The 21194-nt window shown below is 47.4% G+C and overlaps 1 protein-coding gene across 1 annotated transcript in view; it reads left to right on the forward strand.

Moving 5' to 3' along the window:
- Positions 1 to 326: 326 nt before the first annotated feature.
- LOC119958207 (diacylglycerol kinase beta-like) overlaps positions 327 to 21194 on the forward strand; it is a 58988-nt gene continuing 38120 nt past the window's right edge. The window contains exons 1-9 of the mRNA XM_038786594.1: positions 327 to 436; positions 3973 to 4022; positions 5633 to 5707; positions 6199 to 6318; positions 7432 to 7549; positions 9285 to 9373; positions 13059 to 13175; positions 14655 to 14753; positions 18172 to 18264. Of these exons, the coding sequence (XP_038642522.1) occupies positions 5657 to 5707; positions 6199 to 6318; positions 7432 to 7549; positions 9285 to 9373; positions 13059 to 13175; positions 14655 to 14753; positions 18172 to 18264 (687 nt within the window). The 5' untranslated portion in view covers positions 327 to 436; positions 3973 to 4022; positions 5633 to 5656. The remainder of the gene's footprint in view (positions 437 to 3972; positions 4023 to 5632; positions 5708 to 6198; positions 6319 to 7431; positions 7550 to 9284; positions 9374 to 13058; positions 13176 to 14654; positions 14754 to 18171; positions 18265 to 21194) is intronic.

A 21194-nucleotide genomic window follows, 5' to 3' on the forward strand; every position in this document is an offset into this window, starting at 1 on the left:
GCCCCTCTCTCTCTCTCTCTCTGTGCCTCTCTCTCTCTCTCTGTGCCTCTCTCTCTCTCTCTCTGTGCCTCTCTCTCTCTCTCTCTCTGTGCCTCTCTCTCTCTCTCTCTCTCTCTCTGTGCCTCACTCTCTCTCTCTCTCTCTGCTTCACTCTCTCTCTCTCTCGCTTTCTCTGGCTCTCTCTCTCTCTCTCTCTCTGTCCATCCGCTGCAATCCTCAGTTTCTCCCCTGCTGTCGATGTGGAACTGTCTCTGTTCACCAGCTGACCCTTTCTGTGACCTTTGTGGTAAAACGTGACTAATGATTTCTTTTCTTTCTGTAGACAGTGAAATTTCCAATCCAATTGATGCAGACGTGCCTGATGTAGTCTTTGTGAAGGATGTTGTCTGTTACCTATCCTTCCTGGAGGGGGGTCAGCCTGAAGATAAACTCAAATGTGAGTTCTGGAATGAATCGAAGAGTTTTGGAAAGTTCATGAGAAGAGCAAATATCGAAGCTTACTCAGGGCGTATTTATTCAGTGAAGGGACAGTGTTGGGAAGATGTTACTGCATGAGTAATCTAGACATTCGGAGCTGGAATCCTGCCAATGCACATTAAGAATTTCCTATTAACTGATGACGAATTTTCAAATAGCTGTGTTACAATTGTGAGGAAACAAATGGAGTTTTCAGGGATTTATACTTGTATTGGTAAATATTAGAAATAAGGTGTGGTTTTAAGTGAGACAACTTTAATGTTTCTGGAAGGATAAAACCTGTAGTTAGATTCATGCTAGACAATGGTATGTGTGGGGGTTGGTTCTTTTCCGACTGTGGTTCTATTGTGCTTAGAGAGGGCTACCGCATGAAGGGGAAATAAACCAGCAGTGGTTGCTTAGCAACTGGGGCCTTGTAAGGTAGAGAAGCTTTTTTAAGTTTTTCAGTTTCGGTAATTTGATTGCAGTTGGAGATAGGTATTGAGAGAGGGCAGCCCTCGTCGCTCTTCTCGAAGCTGTTGGTTTTAGAACGTTAAAGAGGGATCATCTCTCTCATCCTTGCTAGGAGCTCAAACTGCCAGAGATTATTCAGTACGGCGAAGGATTCTTCCTCGTCTGTCTCTACGAAGCGCCAATTCAGGTCCAGTAGGTTGGCATCGGAATGGTCGCTGACCGCTGCAGTGTCTTCTGTATCCGTTGTCTCTGACCTAACTTCGCAATGGGCTCCGAGATTCAGAACTTCAGCCGGGATTCTCCGTTGCCTGACGCCGAAATCGGGAACGGCGATCGAGCGGCGAATAGTTCCCGATGGCGGAATTGCGGCAGGCGCCGATTTGACGCATTTGTCTGTCCTGGGTGTAGTGGATGGTGCTTCTGCCAAACTGGCTGGTGAGCGTAGAAACCTCCTCCACCCTATCGAGGCTGAATTTCCACTGCTCCCAAATGAAGGTTTGGGGCAGCAGGGCAGCAGGGTAGCATGGTGGTTAGCATAAATGCTTCACAGCTCCAGGGTCCCAGGTTCGATACCTGGCTGGGTCACTGTCTGTGTGGAGTCTGCACGTCCTCCCACTGTGTGCGTGGGTTTCTTCCGGGTGCTCCGGTTTCCTCCCACAGTCCAAAGATGTGCGGGTTAGGTGGATTGGCCATGCTAAATTGCCCGTAGTGTCCTAATAAAAGTAAGGTTAAGGGGGGGATTGTTGGGTTACGGGTATAGGGTGGATGAGTAGGGTGATTATTGTTCGGCACAACATTGAGGGCCGAAGGGCCTGTTCTGTGCTGTACTGTTCTATGTTCTAAGATTATTCCATGAAAGACCAGCGAGACGTTCGAATGATGAGCATCACTTGGTTTATCTGGGGGTCCCAGAAGTATGGCAGCATCGTCACTCACTGGATATGCATGGATTATGAAGGACATCGAGAGAATAAATGATCTGCTTCCCCTTGTAGCAAAGAGGAACGATAAACCTTTGATTGAGTGACACCTGCACCTTGGAACATCGAAGCCTTGAATTTGGACTGTAGCTGACCAATCGTCTGAATGAAGATTGTCAATTTCTGCGAGGACCTTTGTAATTTCATCTTTATCTTGACTTGTCATTTCCTGGGTAGAATGTGTTTCATCAATATTTATTGGTCTGCGACTTTGGTTAAAATTGTCGGATTCGCAGGAATGATTGAAATGTCCAGCTTTGCCACACTGGAAAATTCCCCACCTCCTGTTGGCCAGTAAGACACGAACCAATGGTGTTTGTTGCATTTAGAACATAGAACATAGAACAGTACAGCACAGAACAGGCCCTTCGGCCCTCGATGTTGTGCCGAGCAATGATCACCCTACTCAAACCCACGTATCCACCCTATACCCTTAACCTTACTTTTTAGGACACTGCGGGCAATTTATCATGGCCAATCCACCTAACCCGCACATCTTTGGACTGTGGGAGGAAACCGGAGCACCCGGAGGAAACCCACGCACACACTTTGTTGGAGTTAGACCATAAAATCTTCAATAATCTTTATTGTCACAAGTAGGTTTACATTAACACTGCAATGAAGTTACTGTGAAAAGCCCCTAGTCGCCACATTCCGGCGCCTGTTCAGGTCACAGAGGGAGAATTCAGAATGTCCAATTCACCCAACAGCACGTCTTTCGGGACTTGTGGGAGGAAACCGGAGCACCCGGAGGAAACCCACGCAGACACGGGGAGAACGTGCAGACTCCGCACAGACAGTGACCCAAGCCGGGAATCGAACCTGGGACCTTGATGCTGTGAAGCAACTGTGCTAACCGCTGTGCCACCAAGCTTGAATAATTCTCGCAGTTAATAATTGGAGGTTTGAATCTCTTTAAAAATGATCGGTCTCTGCGGAGATTGGAACAGGTGACAACAGCAAATGAGATCATAAAACTGTTGGATTGTCGTAGAAATGCTCCTGCCTCACTTGAGTCCAACCAGGAAGAAGCATCTACTTTGGTTCACCTGTAGTTCCAGTTCAGTGGTGGGCGGCGTACGCCGTAGGGTTCTGAGTGCGGCCCAGAAGACATTTTGTTGACTCTTGCTCAAGAGTGGCAATGTGACTCGCGTACCGTCCGTGTTTTCCTACCAGTGTGACTGAAGTGATTCGCACGTAAAGCGAGGACAAGTGAAGTGAGGTGTGTGCTGATTGCTCACAACATTGAGTGTGAGAGCCGTGCGCTCCCTCTGTGTCCCAAAGTGGAAATATTTCTATTGTTTCCACCATTTGAAGTTGATGAGAGTTCCTTTAATATATAAACGCTGAAGCATTTTCTACAACTCGTTATGAAATATTCGGCGTGTATTAAATGGATTTAATCTTATTCATGGGGCCACAGAGCTGGGCTGAGAAGTGGCAGACGGAGTTCAACCTCGATAAATGTGAAGTGATTCATTTTGGAAGGTTGAATTTGAATGCTGAATACAGGGTTAAAGGCTGGATTCTGGAAGTGTGGAGGAACAGAGGGATCTTGGGGTCCATGTACATAGATCACTCAAAGTTGCCACCCAGGTTGATGGGGTTGTTAAGAAGGCGTATGGTGTGTTGGCTTTCATTAACAGGGGGATTGAGTTTAGAGTTTAAGAGCCGTGAGGTTTTGCTGCAGCTTTATCAAACCCTGGTTAGACCACATTTGGAATATTGTGTCCAGTTCTGGTTGCCTCATTATAGGAAGGATGTGGGTGGTCACCCCTGGAGTAGTGAAGAATAATGGCCACCGTTGAGTGGAATTATGAGCAAAATGGCAGGTTGCTGGAATAGAGTGGGCAAAAGCATCCAGTCCTGAGAGTTAATGGAAAAGAGAATATGAACGACGAGAGGGATTTGGAGTTTGAACGAAAGCTGAGGTGGGTAAATTCACACAGAGAGCCAATGAGTCCGTGTAAACTGGGAGCCAATGATGGAAGCAAACTCTTCTTGAGGAGGAAATAGAAAGTCAAGCCTAATATCTTGTTATATTTTTCTGTTTCCTTAATAGTTACCTTTAAGTTGTATGATACCGATGCAAATGGACTGCTGGATAGCACGGTGAGTTTTGTGTCCACTCAGCACTATCTGTACATTTTACACCTCTGATATATTTTGTTTGCTGTGTCTATGCTGAATTTGGGAATCGTTAGCAATCACGCTGGGTTATGGCCAATACCGGCAAGTGTTACAAAGTACCTCCTTAACCCCCCCCCCCCTCTCTCTCACTGACTGACCGCTGCTTGGAAAATCATTGCAATGTCGTTCTGCCCCAGGGTCATCCAATCAAAACAGAAAATGCTGGTTAAACACAGCATCTGTGGAGAGAGAAACGGAGCCGACCATTTTGAGTCTGCATCTGACTTCCACGGAGCTGGAGAGGGGGAAATGTAATGAGGCTCCTACTGTTGAAAAAAGGAAGGCTCCATTTGAACGTGAAGGGAAGGTCACAGACAGGTTTAAATATCAGAATGTGTTAATAGCAGAATAAAGGTCAGCACTGTCTGACAGTAAAATGGCAGAATGTGTTAATAGCAGAACAAAGATCAGCACTGTCTGACAGTAAAATAGCAGAATGTGTTAATAGCAGAATAAAGGTCAGCACTGTGTGAAAGTAAAATAGCAGAATGTGTTAATAGCAGAATAAAGATCAGCACCGTCTGAAAGTAAAATGGCAGAATGTGTTAATAGCAGAATAAAGGTCAGCACTGTCTGACAGTAAAATAGCAGAATGGGTTCATAGCAGAATAAAGATCAGCATTGTGTGAAAGTAAAATAGCAGAATGTGTTAATAGCAGAATAAAGATCAGCACTGTGTGAAAGTAAAATAGCAGAATGTGTTAATAGCAGAATAACGGTCAGCATTGTGTGACAGTAAAATAGCAGAATGTGTTAATAGCAGAATAATGGTCAGCACTGTGTGAAAGTAAAATAGCAGAATGTGTTATTGTTTATTGTGAGGGGAATTGAATATAAAAGCAGGGAGGTTGTGTTTCAGTTGTACGGGGTGTTGGTGAGACCACATCTGGAGTATTGTGAACAGTATTGGTCTCCTTATCTAAGGGAAGATGGAAATGTGTAGGGAGCAGTTCAGAGAAGGTTTATTAGACTAATCCCAGGAATGGGCAGGTTGTCTGATGAGGAAAGGTTGGGCTTGTATCCACTGGAGTTTTGAAGAGTAAGAGGCGACTTGATTGGAACCTTTAACACCCTGAGGGGTATTGACAGGGTGGATGTGGAGAGGATGTTTCCTCTTGTGGGAGAATCTAGAACTCGGGGTCACTGTTTAAAAATAAGGAGTCGTCATTTAAAACGGAGATGGGGAGAAATGCTTTCTCCCGGGGGTGGGGGGGGGGGGGGGGTGGGGGAGGGGGGGGGAGTCTCTGCAGCTCTCTCAAAAGGATATCTGAATATCTTTTAGCTAGATCGGGGGGGTCGGCAGGAATGTGGGCTTGAGGTTACAGTCAAATCAGACACGATCTTGTTGAATGGCGGAGCAGACTCGAGGGGCCGAGTGGCCTATTCCTGCTCCTAATTCAGACGTTCGCAATAATACAGGTGCCAAAATGGTTCTCCGGCCGCACCATGTGAAATTGCCCCCGAGAGACTTCAGCTTGCTGCTTTCCTGCAGCAGTGTAACGATCTGATCTGTCGCTCCTTCTGCCCCACAGGAAGTTGATCGGATTATTGCCCAGATGATGCACGTGGCAAAGTATTTGGACTGGGACGTGACAGAACTCGAACCTGTGAGTCTTTTTTCATGTGGTTAACGCGCAAATCGCATTCACTAATTGTTACAAAACAATGAATATGCTCGTCAGAAACCCCTACCTCCACTCGTGTCAGGAATGGGCTCCACTCGTGTCAGGAATGGGCACTCTTTCTTTCTCTTTCTTTCCCTTTCCCTTTCCCTTTCCCTTTCTCTTTCTCTTTCTCTTTTTCTCTTTCTCTTTCTCTTTCTCTTTCTCCTTTTCTTTTTCTTTCTCTTTCTCTTTCTCTTTCTCTTTCTCTTCTTTCTCTCTCTCTCTTTCTCTCTGCCACTCTTTTTCTCTCTAATCGCTGCAACCGTGATTAGTCCAGATCTTGAAAGCAGGAATCCCATTGGCGTTGGAGCCATTTCCACCGTTTTTCTTTCCCATTCTTCCACTTTTACATTCCCTCCTTCACATCTCCCCCAATGGTTTTTCCCGATCGGAGCCGAGGATCTGACTTTCAAACTGATTTTTGCTCCATTTAGATTCTAAAAGAGATGATGAGCGAGATTGATTATGACGGCAATGGCACCGTTTCATTGGACGAATGGATTAAAGGCGGGATGACAACGGCCCCCTTATTGGTTCTACTCGGACTGGAAGCTGTGAGTAACGTATCAACTGAGCTCTTTGACAGAGATCCCGCTGTTTGCAAAGTGCACTCGAAAGCTGACGTTGTTGAAATGGTTCAGTTGGAGCATTTGTGTTTTGACGACAGTGGAGAGAGTAGGAAAAATTGCTCACCTCCCCTCCCCCACCTGGTAACGGTTGGAAAATCCCTCCCGCCAAATCCCTCTCATTGCTCGTGCACGCTGTTTTGATACCCTGGGCAAGTGCATCATCAATTCTAGCCCCACTGGTCCCTCCTGTCTTCAAACTTAATTTCAGTTTGTGGTTTCAATTCCTGCCTCCTGTAGTTTCAGAAATGCAGCACTCGCAGGCTTTCTGGAGAGAGACAGCAGGATCTGGTCTTTGGTTACAGCCTGTAATGTTTTCCTGTAGCTAGACTCATTCCGGTTCTCCGCAGTTTCAGGAATACAGAAACTCACAGCCTTTCTGGGTAGAGAGAGAAGAGAGAAAAGGTCCTTTCCCCTCAGTGTCCATGATCCAAACACCACCTGTTACTGGGCAGGGTAGAGCCCTTTGGGCCAATTCATGGCAACATTCTGGTGAAATTGCCTCTGCATCCCCTCCAGTGCAATCACATCTTTCCTATAATCTCTCTGTCTCCTATAATCTCTCTGTCTCCCCCTGTCTGTCTGTCTGTCTTTCCTTTGTCTTTCTTTCCTTTTCTTTCTTTCCTTTTCTTTCTTTCTTTTTCTCTTTCTCTTTCTTTCTCTTTCTTTCTCTTTCTTTCTCTTTCTTTCCCTTTCCCTTTCCCTTTCCCTTTCTCTTTCTCTTTCTCTTTTTCTCTTTCTCTTTCTCTTTCTCCTTTTCTTTTTCTTTCTCTTTCTCTTTCTCTTTCTCTTTCTCTTCTTTCTCTCTCTCTCTCTTTCTCTCTCTCTCTTTCTCTCTGCCACTCTTTTTCTCTCTGCCACTCTGCCTTTCTGCCACTCTGTCTGTCTCTCTCTCTCTTTCTTTCCTGCTGCCTTTCTGCCTCTCTTTCAGCGCCCCCACACACACAGTGCCGTGTACCAGAATTGATCTCTTTCTTTGTGGGTGACTGTTGATGACTCTGTCCCGTGATGCAATATCTTTCTTTTTATTTTTCTCCGCAGAGTTTGAAGGATGACGGGCAACACATTTGGCGACTAAAACACTTTAATCGACCCGTGTATTGTAACATGTGCCAAAACATGTTGCTGGGGATCAGAAAGCAAGGATTATGTTGCACTTGTAAGTGATTCTGTCATCTCCTTTAACACTTCCCCTTTCAGTCAGACTCTTGACCAATATCTCCTTCCGTGTCAGAATGTTCTCTGATAACACTCCTGTTGACGTTGAAGGTTCAGGGACCACTGGCTCTTAGCCTGGCCTGGAATATCTCATCCATCCTGTCCATAAAGCACTTGCTTTCCTGTTCTTGATAATCCTTTATCCTTTGAAATCATTTCTGTCATAATATACATCCAGGTATATAATGGAGTGCAGACAGGCAGTGATTGACACACAGGATGAGCAGTGAGCACACAGAACACAGCAGCCAATCACCAGACAGGACACGGCCACTATAAAGCCAGAGGGCACCAGTTTTCCCGCTCTCTCGGGATCCAGCCTCTGAGACAGTCAGAGCTCGTGAGCAGCAGCCAGTACAAACACCATGTGGTAGTCAGTTAGTCTGGTCAGGCTAGCCTCAGGTCTCCAGTCAAGTCAGCATAATGTCAACCCACAGTTGACCATGTAAAATAGTTAAATGTTAAATAAAATCGTGTTGCATCTCATCAAGCGTTGGAAGTCTGTCTCTCGCTACACTGCATCAAACGCAGTCCCCATGGACCCAGCCAGCCCAACACATCAATTTCAGCCTTAATTAAGGATGATTAGCTTGAAGTTAATCCTCCCCCTCTGACCAAGATTCCTCGGGCAGCACCTTCCAAACCCATGCCCACTGCCATCTGGAAGGACAAGGGCAGCAGATATCTGGGAACCCCACCACCTGGAGGTTCTCCTCCAAGTCACTCACCACCCTGACTTGGAAATATATCGGCCGTTCCTTCACTGTCGCTGGGGCAACATCCTGGAACTCCCTCCCTAACAGCACGGTGGATGTACCTACACCTCGGGGACTTCAGCAGCACCCACATCCCATAAATTATTATTTTTTAAAAACACACATTCACACCCACACACACACTCACGCATGCATGCACACGCTCGTTCTCGCACAAGCATTCACCCACATGCATACATGCACACCGATTCATGCACATGCACATTCTCACGCGCACACACACAGACATGTTCATTCATGCACACACCTAAACACACATTAACGCACATACGTATTCACGCACACACACACATATACCCTCAACCAGACTCGTAGCCTTTCCCATCACTTTACTCTGTCCCATTCTCCCCAGTTAGTTTGCTGCCTGCGTAGTGTTACAGACTCCAGCGGCACTGTTGCACAGTGGTTAGCACTGTTGCACAGCGGTTAGCACTGTTGCTTCACCGCTCCAGGGTCCCCAGTTTGATTCCCGCTTGGGTCACTGTCTGTGCGGAGTCTGCACGTTCTCCCCGTGTCTGCGTGGGTTTCCTCCGGGTGCTCCGGTTTCCTCCCACAAGTCCCGAAAGACGTGCTGTTAGGTGGATTGACCATGATAAATTGTCCCTCAGTGTCCAAAGATGTACAGGTTAGGTGGATTGACCATGATAAATTGTCCCTCAGTGTCCAAAGATGTGCAGGTTAGGTGGATTGGCCATGCTAAATTGCCCTTAGTGTCCAAAAAAAAAGGTCAGGTGAGGGTTACGGGCATAAGGTGGAGGTGTGTGTTTATGTAGGAATGCTCTTTCAGTGGGTCGGTGCAGACTCGATGGGCCGAATGGCCTCCTTCTGCACTGTAAATTCTATGATTCTCCCTCGCTCCTCTCCACAGGAAGTGACCAAATGTTTGTTTTCCCTTTGCAGTTTGTAAATACACAGTCCATGAGCGCTGTGCCTCAAAAGCTCCATCATCCTGCATCAGAACCTATGCCAAATCCATCAAGGACACCAATGTAAGACATTTTGTTTTGTTTTTGTTCGTCATCGCTGCTTTCCTTTCATCCGTTTCCCTGTCGCCTCGCCTATGTGGACCTGGGCAGTCACTTTCTCGCTTTGCAGAACAGACATTTGTGAGACGTTGATGTGACAACATAAGATCGTATGAATTAGGAACTGGGGGAGGTCATTCAGCCCCTCGACCCTGCTGCTCCATTCAATAAGAGGCTGATCTGAGTGTGGCCTTAACTCCACTTTCCTGTCTGTCCCCCGTAACCCTCGACTCCCTCGCCAATCAGAAATGTGCCTAACTCGACCCTGAATATATTCCCATACCATCCTCCCCGAACAGGCGCCGGAATGTGGCGACTAGGGGCTTTTCACAGTAACTTCATTTGAAGCCAACTCGTGACAATAAGCGATTTTCATTTCATTTCAGTGGCTCACAGCCTCGCTGCTCCTTGTGAGGAGAATTCCAGACACAACCCACACTCTGGGGAAAACAAACGCCTCCTCATCTCCGTCTTAAATCCTTTTTAAGCTGTGTGCACCTTGTTCTAGATTCCCCCGCAAGGGGGAACAGCCGCTCGGCATTTCCTATGTGACACCTTTCCCCCCCCTCAAGGGGGTCGTCAAGTGAATCATTTCTGAAATGGTTTCAATGCACGTATATCCCTCTAACTAAGGAGATCGTCATCAATCCACCACCAGCGAATGGCGTGCGGCCACGAAACACAAATCTGGGGGACCCGAGATTGGTCATAGCCACATTTGGTCTACCCATGATGCTCTGCAGGGCTTGTGGTTCCGTGGGCAGCACTCTTTCCCCCCTCTATTCTGGCGGTTGTGGGCTCTGATTCCACTCCAGCGGCGGAGGAACTCCATTGAGGCTGACATGGCGGTGTAATACTGAGGGGGTATTGCCCTGTTGGGGGCGCACACGGAAGTGTTCAGCCGCATGGCAACCATCCTATGGCTCCATACTGAGGAGGAGCAGTGGAGGGGGCGGGGTTGGGAGGAGTTGGCCAATATTTATCTGTCAATCACATCGTGAAGAACAGACGATCCCGATGGGATCACGTTGCTGTTTTTGGGATCTTTCCCTCCCATGTATCGGCTACTGCCTTTTCCATATCCGAATGGTACACGGCACTTAGAAGGAGGCTTCCATGGATCTTGAGGTGCTTTGAGATGCCCTGCGGTTGCGAAAGGCGCTACGTAAATGCAAGTCTTTCTTTCACAGAGTCCATGGATTCCCACAGTGCAGAAGGAGGCCATTCGGCCCCTCTGAAAGAGCACCTTGCCTGGACCCACTCCCCGGAATGGGAAGAAAAACCATTCCAAACAAAGTAACAATTGAGGCGCCAGATGATCTCCTGTGGCATTGCTCATAGTGTATCAGAGGTGGCACAGTGATTAGCACTGCTGCCTCACCGTGCCAAGGGCCCAGGTTCAATTCCGGCCTTGGGTCACTGCCTGTGTGGAGTTTGCACTTTCTCCCTGTGTCTGCGTGGGTTTCCTCCGGGTGCTCCGGTTTCCTCTCACAGTCCAAAGATGTGCAGGTTAGGTGGATTGGCCATGATAAATTGTCCCTTAGTGTCCAAAGATGTACAGGTTAGGTGGATTGGCCATGCTAAATTGTCCCTTAGTGTCCAAAGATGTACAGGTTAGGTGGATTGGCCATGCTAAATTGTCCCTTAGTGTCCAAAGATGTGCAAGTTAGGTGGATTGGCCATGCTAAATTGTCCCTTAGTGTCCAAAATGCGCAGGTTACCTGGGGTTATGGAGATTAGGCAGGGGAGTGGGCCAAGGCAGGGTGCTCTTTTCAGAGGGTGGGTGCAGACTCGATAGGCCGAATGGCCTCCTCCTGCACTCTAGGGATTCTATGGATACAGTGTAACTAATCATTGGCTACAGCACAATGACTACATGGGCCTGTGCGCACAGTATATTCCCGTCTTCACTCAGGACGTTGGGATTTTCAGCGTTAAACTTTTGACATGTAAAGTATGATCGATGATTGTGCCACAGGAAGTGACATTTCAGGACAGGAAATGCAAACTGTTCTTTCCTCAGATCGAATGTATGCAGGGTTGAAACAAAATGGTGGACAAAAACCAGTTGAGTTGAATCTGTTAACCATTGAACCATTCATATTAGTCACTTCCAGGAAACCATCCTTCTTGCCAGAAATACATCTAAGAAACAGCCAGTTGAATGCAGTGACATTTCATACAGGCCTTTGCCCTGTGGAAAGTCAAGATGGTGATTAATTGGAGTGCGGCTATAATGAAACTTCCAGTGCATTTTCCCGGGAGAATGACAATTCAGCTCCTCAAACTGCTCATAGAATTCCCCTGGCCATTTTAATTTATGGACCAATGTCGTGGATACCAACCAGACAAACGGTTTGAAGGTCGAGATAGAAAGCTGAGAGGAATTCCTCTCGATCAGCACAATCCTCCCGACTGCATTTTCTCCCTTTTTTCTCCTGAGGACATTGCAGCCACTTTGCCTGTGGTGGAGCAGGATCACCGCCTCCTTTTCGATTGCTCTGCCCTGCCTCCATTTGCTGAGATTTTGTGAGGTACCATTGGAAGGCTGCTCAATCAGGAGCAGGCCTTTAAGGCCTTGTGTCTATCTCTATGTGGAAGGTCCGAGAAATCGTTCCGCAGGAAGCTTTCATTATTCCACCCATCCGGGATGTTGAGTCTGGGTTCAGTGGCACTTTTTTGTGCCACAGGTTCTTGTTTGGATAGGAATCGGAGGGCATTGACCACAGCAGCCATAGCTGAGGCTTCTCAAGCCCGCAGCTCAGGCTGGCGGCACGGTGGTGCAGTGGTTAGCTCAGTTGCTTCACAGCACCAGGGTCCCAGGTTCAATTCCGGCCTCGGGTCATTGTCTGTGTGGAGTCTGCACGTTCTCCCCGTGTCTGCGTGGGTTTCTCCGGGTGCTCCGGTTTCCTCCCACAGTCCAAAGATGTGCAGGTTAGGTGGATTGGCCATGATAAATTGTCCCTTAGTGTCCAAAGATGTACAGGTTAGGTGGATTGGCCATGTTAAATTGTCCCTTAGTGTCCAAAGATGTACAGGTTAGGTGGATTGGCCATGTTAAATTGTCCCTTAGTGTCCAAAGATGTACAGGTTAGGCAGATTGGCCATGCTAAATTGTCCCTTAGTGTCCAAAAATGTGCAGGTTAGGTGGATTGGCCATGCTAAATTGTCCCATAGTGTCCAGGGACGTACAGGTTACGGGAATCGGGTGGGAGTGGGCCTCGGTAGAGTGTTCTGTCAGGGGGTCGGTGCAGACTTGATGGGCTGAATGGGCTCCTTCTGCACTGTCGAGATTCTCTGACTACTCTTGTCCATGTCCAGTGATTACTCTGGGTGTTGGCGGGGGGGTTGGTGGGGGTGGGGGGCACTATAGAGGGTGTGACTGGGCCATCGCTCCAAACCTGGCCGCCCTGGGGCCTGGCAGGGGTTAGCGCAGTGCGCAGGCCAGCTCGATGGGCAAAGGCGTATCAGTAAAACCAGGGCCGCAGGCACTTGCGATTGGGTGGACCGAATCGGGGCGCAGGCTGCCGGAATGGCCCCCACAGGATGGTAATTGTCACTTCATCAACGCCGAACGTGTTGGCTCGTTTGGTAACGCTTTGATTCGAGAGCGGTTTTTATTCCAATGTCTTGCAACTTTCGCTTTTAGGTTATGAAGCACGTGTGGGTCGAAGGGAACTGTAACATCACGTGCGACAGTTGCCAAAAAACCATTAAAAGCTTTCAGCGGCTGACTGGTCTGCACTGTGTCTGGTGTCACAGCACTGTAAGTCTCTCCAAATCGGCTTGTCCATTCTTAATCATACTGTCATTTTAGTAACACCCTTTGGACAAAGTTATTTTGGGATACCAGTAATTGTCAGTGCTATTGCAAAGAGTAAAGGGCTTCATTACTATGTTGGTAACCTTCCTGAATACTCTGTACAGCTCAGTAATAACCTTCCTGAATACTCTGTACAGCTCAGTAATAACCTTCCTGAATACTCTGTACAGCTCAGTAATAACCTTCCTGAATACTCTGTACAGCTCAGTAATAACCTTCCTGAATACTCTGTACAGCTCAGTAATAACCTTCCTGAATACTCTGTACAGCTCAGTAATAACCTTCCTGAATACTCTGTACAGCTCAGTAATAACCTTCCTGAATACTCTGTACAGCTCAGTAATAACCTTCCTGAATACTCTGTACAGCTCAGTAATAACCTTCCTGAATACTCTGTACAGCTCAGTAATAACCTTCCTGAATACTCTGTACAGCTCAGTAATAACCTTCCTGAATACTCTGTACAGCTTAGTAATAACCTTCCTGAATACTCTGTACAGCTCAGTAATAACCTTCCTGAATACTCTGTACAGCTCAGTAATAACCTTCCTGAATACTCTGTACAGCTCAGTAATAACCTTCCTGAATACTCTGTACAGCTCAGTAATAACCTTCCTGAATACTCTGTACAGCTCAGTAATAACCTTCCTGAATACTCTGTACAGCTCAGTAATAACCTTCCTGAATACTCTGTACAGCTCAGTAATAACCTTCCTGAATACTCTGTACAGCTCAGTAATAACCTTCCTGAATACTCTGTACAGCTCAGTAATAACCTTCCTGAATACTCTGTACAGCTCAGTAATAACCTTCCTGAATACTCTGTACAGCTCAGTAATAACCTTCCTGAATACTCTGTACAGCTCAGTAATAACCTTCCTGAATACTCTGTACAGCTCAGTAATAACCTTCCTGAATACTCTGCACAGCTCAGTAATAACCTTCCTGAATACTCTGCACAGCTCAGTAATAACCTTCCTGAATACTCTGCACAGCTCAGTAATAACCTTCCTGAATACTCTGTACAGCTCAGTAATAACCTTCCTGAATACTCTGTACAGCTCAGTAATAACCTTCCTGAATACTCTGTACAGCTCAGTAATAACCTTCCTGAATACTCTGTACAGCTCAGTAATAACCTTCCTGAATACTCTGTACAGCTCAGTAATAACCTTCCTGAATACTCTGTACAGCTCAGTAATAACCTTCCTGAATACTCTGTACAGCTCAGTAATAACCTTCCTGAATACTCTGTACAGCTCAGTAATAACCTTCCTGAATACTCTGTACAGCTCAGTAATAACCTTCCTGAATACTCTGTACAGCTCAGTAATAACCTTCCTGAATACTCTGTACAGCTCAGTAATAACCTTCCTGAATACTCTGTACAGCTCAGTAATAACTTTCCTGTTGCATTGACAGCTGCACAATGAGTGTGTACCTAAGGACGAAGATGAATGTGATTGTGGATTGTTGAAGGATCATGTGCTGCCTCCCTCTGCCATATATCCTGTCGTTCTGGTAAATATTCACCTCCTGTTCATGATATGTAACTTTATTGTTGGGTTTGGGGACCTGTTTGCCACATTGGGTGGAGGACCCAGATATAAAGTGCGTTGCTTCTCCTTCTCCTTCTACTCTTCACCGGTTTCACATACACGAAATGTGAGAAATAATGAAACGTCACTCAAAGCTAAAACCTGTCTATATCCCTTTGAAGAATCTCGACATCCTCTCGACAACTTTACTTCCTGTCTATCTTAACTGTTATCGGCAAATTTAGCTACCGCTCGTTTGGCCCCTTCATCTGAATCCATGATATCCGTGTTTTTCACACGTTTTGCCCGAGACCCGTTTTTACCAACCGGCCGACTTTCATGAGCCACCCACGCCTACCTTCACAGCCCACACTGCCTCCTTGGTCCTTGTGATCTCACTTCCTTTGTCATTCATTCTGCCCAGGGCTTTAGCTGACGATTTAAGTTCTCGGTACATCCTTTGGAAAAAAATCAAGAGGATTGTCCTCCAAACTCGTCTTCAAATGCTTTTGAAGTTTTCACGTGCCAGTACTTCCCTGCATATAACACACATGGGCTTTGCATTCTCATTTGCATTGGCATAATTAGTAAAGTGATACCTCAAGAAATCATCTTTCTACTGCTTTGTTCCCGATTTCAGCTTCTTAATTATTTGTTCATCAGAGGCCCAGGGGCTCTCCGCTCACACCAGCACTGCTTTGTCCTGTCGTGGACTCTCCTGAGAAGCTCTCTCCAGCCGATTCAGTTGAGAGTTCCTGGCCTGTTTGTGTCTCTGACCCTCTCTCTTCCTTATTTAAAAACTTATCCAACTTCAGTTCTTCACACAGTCCTGTTGCTTGCTAGCTGGCAGCCACAAAATGGAGGAATCGCTCCTCCCTTGATTTTGCGGCCAATCGCGTGATGTCAGTGTACGTGCCGGGCACGTGACCTGCTCTCTGCCGCTTCTTCTGGTGCTGTTTGTGAAAATAAATTTGGTCCTGAGACAGCGCGCTGACGTCAGGAGGAGACGGTACTGATTTAACTCGGTTGGCTGGTTCGCCATGCCTCAGGCGGAGGGGCGAGGTTGAGAAGGTGGGGCCTTCATGACTAACCTCGGCGGGCACGGGAATTGAACCCACGCTGTTGGCCTCGTTCCCTGTCACAAACCAGCAGTCCAGCCAACTCCGCTAAACCAGCCCCAGTCTTCTCATAACTCGCAAGTAAACCTCTCGCCACTTAAATGAGCTAAATCTCAGCCATTTTGGTGCCGTCCAATTTAATTTCTTAAACCGATTTAAAGTTTCACCTCAGTTTGCATCAAAGCAAAACACAGCTTCGAAGTATGACTGTTTGTTTGTTTGAGCGCTATTTTATGACCGTTGAGCCTCAGCCAAACATTCCATAGTCGTAAAGTCTCTCACAGCCTTGTTTATTGTTACAAGGTGACAGCCTGCAGCTTTTAACAGGTTACGTTAATTTGAAAAGCATTTTGGACTTTGCAATGCATGCTGGTACGGTTTGGTTCGTTTCTGTACACCTGTCCTTGGCAAACGGAATTCAGCATTTCATTTAACCTATCCATATTCTTAGATTAGATAGCCTCACTAGAATCAACCACAGATTTTGCTGAAAATTATATTACCATTTCAAACAAAGAACAATACAGGACAGGACCAGGCCCTTCGGCCCTCCAAGCCTGTACCGGCCATGATACCAACCTTGGCCAAAACCCTCAGCACTTCCTTGTGCTGTATCCCTCTATACCCATCCTATCCATGTGTTTGTCAAGATGCCTTTTGAACGCCGTTAATGTATCTGCTTCCACAACCTCCCCTGGCAACACGTTCCAGGCACTCACCACCCTCTCTGTAAAAAACCTGCCTCGCATATCTCCTCTAAACTTTGCCCCACAGACCTTAAACCTATGCCCCCTGGTGACTGACCCCTCCACCCTGGGAAAGAGTGGCCATCCACTCTATCCATGCCCCTCATAATCTTGTAGACCTCGATCAGGTCGCCCCTCAACCTCCGTTGTTCCAGTGAGAACAAACCGAGTTTATTCAACCTCTCCTCATAGCTAATGCCCTCCATACCAGGCAACATCCTGGTAAATCTCTTCTGCACCCTCTCTAAAGCCTCCACATCCTTCTGGTAGTGCGGCGACCAGAATTGAACACTATACTCCAAGTTAACACTTTCCTAAGAATGGAATTAATCAGTTTGCAGTAACTTGTTTGGTGGAAGTGAGGGGGATGTTGTTTGTGTTCTGTTAATCGAGGAGTTTAAGCACTGTTTAGTCCAGCACTAATCCTGGTTCATCCGTCATACACTCATTGATCCAGTCCCGGGTATCTCCTCTGGTGTACCACCTCTCCTCTTCAACCACCCTTCCAGTCTTTATTCAGTGCCATGCCTTGTGATGGCGAAGAATCAAACTCCCTTGTTTCGCAGAGTGACCTGCTAATATCTTAGCCACCTCATCGTCAGCTCCCTACGTCCACGCAGGAGACTGCGTCCTCCGAGCATATGTCTGTTCCGGAGCCTATCACACCCCGTTAGAATCTCAACAAATAATTAGGAAGCAAAACGCTGCGGTAAGAGTGATGTATTGAGGCCTAACTGCATTGCAGAGCAGAGATGTGAGTTTGTGTGTGTCCCTCTCTCTGTGACCCTGTCCAGCTCTGAAATCGCTCGGGACCCCTGCTCTCCTCCACGTTTGGCTCTTCCACGCGGGACCCCTGCTCTCCTCCACGTTTGGCTCTTCCACGCCCCGTGTTGCATCATTGCTGGGCCATGTCTCCAGCTTGTTGGCCATGAAACTCGACTATTCCCTCCCGAAACAGCTCAGCTTCTGTACCCGGAACTCCTCCTCTAAGACCCTCTTTAAAGCCTTGAGCGAGATTTTAGTCTTTTGCCCCCGATGGTTCCTGCTTTGTCTCGGTGTCAGTTTTACCTCCTGTGTGGAGCCTTCGGACAGTTTGCCAGCCTGAAGGCGCGATATAAATGCAAGTGGTTATTGGTGCTGATGCCATCCTGTGATCGTGTGGCCCTTTTAAGGGGGGGGGCTCCACAGACCATGTGACTGGCTCTGGGCCAATCGTGCGGGAGTGTGTGAACCCGGCAAATGGGGGAGTTTGCGCAGGGCCCTGGAAGCAGGCCGTGTGCACCAGGGAGTTGAAGTATAAAGTCCTCTTGTCCACATGCTCTGTGCCAGTTATCTAACTGCCTTTATCTTCAATAAACCCATTTTGTTAATGACTAGAAAGGTGTCTTTTTCATGCACTTAATTGGTCTGACTGTTGAAAGATTGTGTGGGGTGGGCAGACACAGGGAAACCAGGGGAGATGTTTTAAGAGGGAAAGAGAGCAGCCTGTCAGAGTGAAGTCTTGTCTCACACCAGACTTTCTTTTCCCTTTTTAAAGGACAGGCAGAACAGTCTGAAGAAAAAAGAAGATGACGGCTCGTCATTGGACACCGAGCAGCCTGTCACCACTGTCGATGGCAAAATTCTCCAGGTACTTTCCTCACTGAGAAAAGTCATCAGACTCGCGCCGCACACAAACATCGAAGATAGAGTCGGGAGGAGGCCTTTTGGCCCTTCGAGCCTGCTCCGCCATTCGTCACAATCATGGCTGATTATCCACCTCAATAGCCTAATCCTGCTTTCTCCCCATAGCCTTTGATCCTATTCTCCCCAACTGCTAGATCCAGCCGCCTCTTGAATATATTCAATGTTTTAGCATCAACTACTTCCTGTGGTAATGAATTCCACAGGCTCACCACTCTTTGTGTGAACAAATTTCTCCTCGTCTCTGTCCTCAATGGTTTACCCTGTATCCTCAGACTGTGACCCCTGTTTCTGGACACCCCCACCATCGGGAATATCCTTTCTACATCTACCCTGTCTAGTCCTGTTAGAATTTTATAAGTCTCTTTGAGATCCCCCCCTCATTCTTCTGAACTCCAGCGAGAACAATCCCAACCTAGTCAATCTCTCCTCGAATGACAGTCCCGCCATCCCTGGAATCAGTCTGGTAAACCTTCGCTGCACTCCCTCGAGAGCAAGAACATCCTTCCTCAGAGAAGGAGACCAAAACTGCAGACAATACTCCAGGTGTGGCCTCACCAAGGCCCTGTATAATTACAGCAACACATCCCTGCTTCTATACTCGAAACCTCTCGCAATGAAGGCCAACATACCATTAGCCTTCTTTACCGCCTGCTGCACCTGCATGCTTACCTTCAGCGACTGGTGCACAAGGACACCCAGGTCCCGTTGCACATTCCTCTCCTAATTTATGGCCATTCGAATAATAGTCTGCCTTCCTGTATTTCCTAGCAAAGTGGATAACCTCATATTTATCCACATTAAACTGCATTTGCCATTCATTTGCCCACTCGCCCAACCTGTCCAAATCATTCTCAAGCATCTCTGCATCCTCCTCACAGCTCACCCTCCCACCCAACTTTGTCCATGCAAACTGACTATCGTACTCTATTTTCCCCTTAATCAATCCCTTGTTCCTCCTTTGCTGAATTCTAAACTGCTCCCAATCTTCAGACCTGTTGGGTTTTTTTGGGCCAATTTGTATGCCACTTCCTTAGATGTAATACTATCTCTAATTTCCCTTGTAAACCATGCTTTGGCCACCTTTCCCATTTTACTTTTGTGCCAGACAGCAATGAACAATTGTTGCATACCCCCACGCGCCCTTTGAATGTTTGCCTATCGACTGTCATCCCTTTAAAGAATGCTCCATGGACCCAGGTTCGATTTCCCCGCTGGGTCACTGTCTGTGTGGAGTTTGCACATTCTTCCCGTGTCTGCGTGGGTTTCCCTCCGGGTGCTCCGGTTTCCTCCCACGGTCCAAAGATGTGCGGGTTAGGTGGATTGGCCATGCTAATTTGCCCCTTAGTTTCCAGAAGGGAAGGTTGGGTTACGGGGATAGAGTGGAGGCGCGGACTTAAGTAGGGTGCTCCTGCCAAGGGCTGGTGCAGACCCGATGGGCCAAATGGCCTCCTTCTGCACTGTAAATTCTATGATTCAAGAGTCAGCCACATTGCTGTGGGTCTGGAGTCACATGTAGGCCAGACCGGGTAAGGACGGCAGATTTCCTTCCCGAAAGGACATTTGTGAACCAGATGGGTTTTTACGACAATCGATAATAGTTTCATGGTCATCGTTAGACTTTTAATTCCAGATTTTTATTGAATCCAAATTTCACCATCTGCAGTGGCGGGATTTGAACCTGGGTCCCCAGAGCCTGACTCTGGGTCTCTGGTTTACTAGTCCAGTGACAATCCCACTACGCCACCCTCTCCCCTTCACCTGTGGTTACCACTACGCCACCCTCTCCCCTTCACCTGTGGTTCCTAACCTTTTATATCTCACGGCGCACCTCTGTACTATATTCTCTGTCTGTCCTCTCTTTGGGAACATCGTTTTAACTTCTCCCTGTCCTCGCTTCTCTTTTTTTGTTAAACCTCTCCCAATCTCTTGCTTCTCCCAGGGGTTTTTGTGCAGGCGCAATGGGACCTTTGTCTTCAGCTCCAAACTCTGTTGGCCAAGCGCACGGGCCTGACCAACATAAAAAATCTATACCACGCCTGTGCGGCTCTTTCCCAGCCGGCATATGCGCGGATAGCCCAAGATCTGTCGCGTTTTGGAAATGCCAACCACGGAGCTGAAGACGGAGGTTAGTTTCAGTTTAATTACATCACTTTTCCCCGGCACACCAGTGTGGCTAGGCACAGCGGTTGCTAGCCATTGTGCTACACTGCACACTGACGCCACCCAGCTCCACTTCATCTCTACCAGCACCTCGACTGCTTCTGTGTCCTTCGATTGCTCACCGAATATCCAGCACACGATGAGCCGAAACGTCCTCCAATTCAATACTGGGAAGACCGGAACGATTGTCTTTGCCCGCTGCTCGCCAGCCACTGATTTTGTTGCTCTCCCTGGTCACTGACTTGAGGCTGGAGCAGCCTATTTGGAATCTGACTGTCCTCTGACACTCTAAACTGATCGTCTGACCCTGTCACCTCATCCGGATCAAGCCCCTCCATAACATCACCGTCTTTACCCCCCCCCCCCTCTGTTTCGGACTACCTGCTGATGAAACCCTCATCCCCCCCTCTCTGCGCAGGGCACTATTCGGGGAAAGATCAAACCACAAGTCGGGCAAAAAGAACATTTCTAAGTTGCATCTCGGATAAGAGGATTGTTTGTGCCAGACATCTCAAAGAATGGGAAGGAAGGAAGTTGGTTGAAGTGTAGACCCGAGGAGCCGGAATCCGGAATGGCATCCATGATGTATTTGATGAAGACGGTGAGACTTGGAGCTCGCATGAGGAAAGATTCCAATTGTATCTCCTAGCCAATCAAACACGGGAGAACCTAATGGTCACAACGTTTGCCCGTTCGATCGGGTCTGTAACTTCG

This window comes from Scyliorhinus canicula, chromosome 28 (assembly GCF_902713615.1).
Source record: "Scyliorhinus canicula chromosome 28, sScyCan1.1, whole genome shotgun sequence".
Taxonomy (NCBI): domain Eukaryota; kingdom Metazoa; phylum Chordata; class Chondrichthyes; order Carcharhiniformes; family Scyliorhinidae; genus Scyliorhinus; species Scyliorhinus canicula.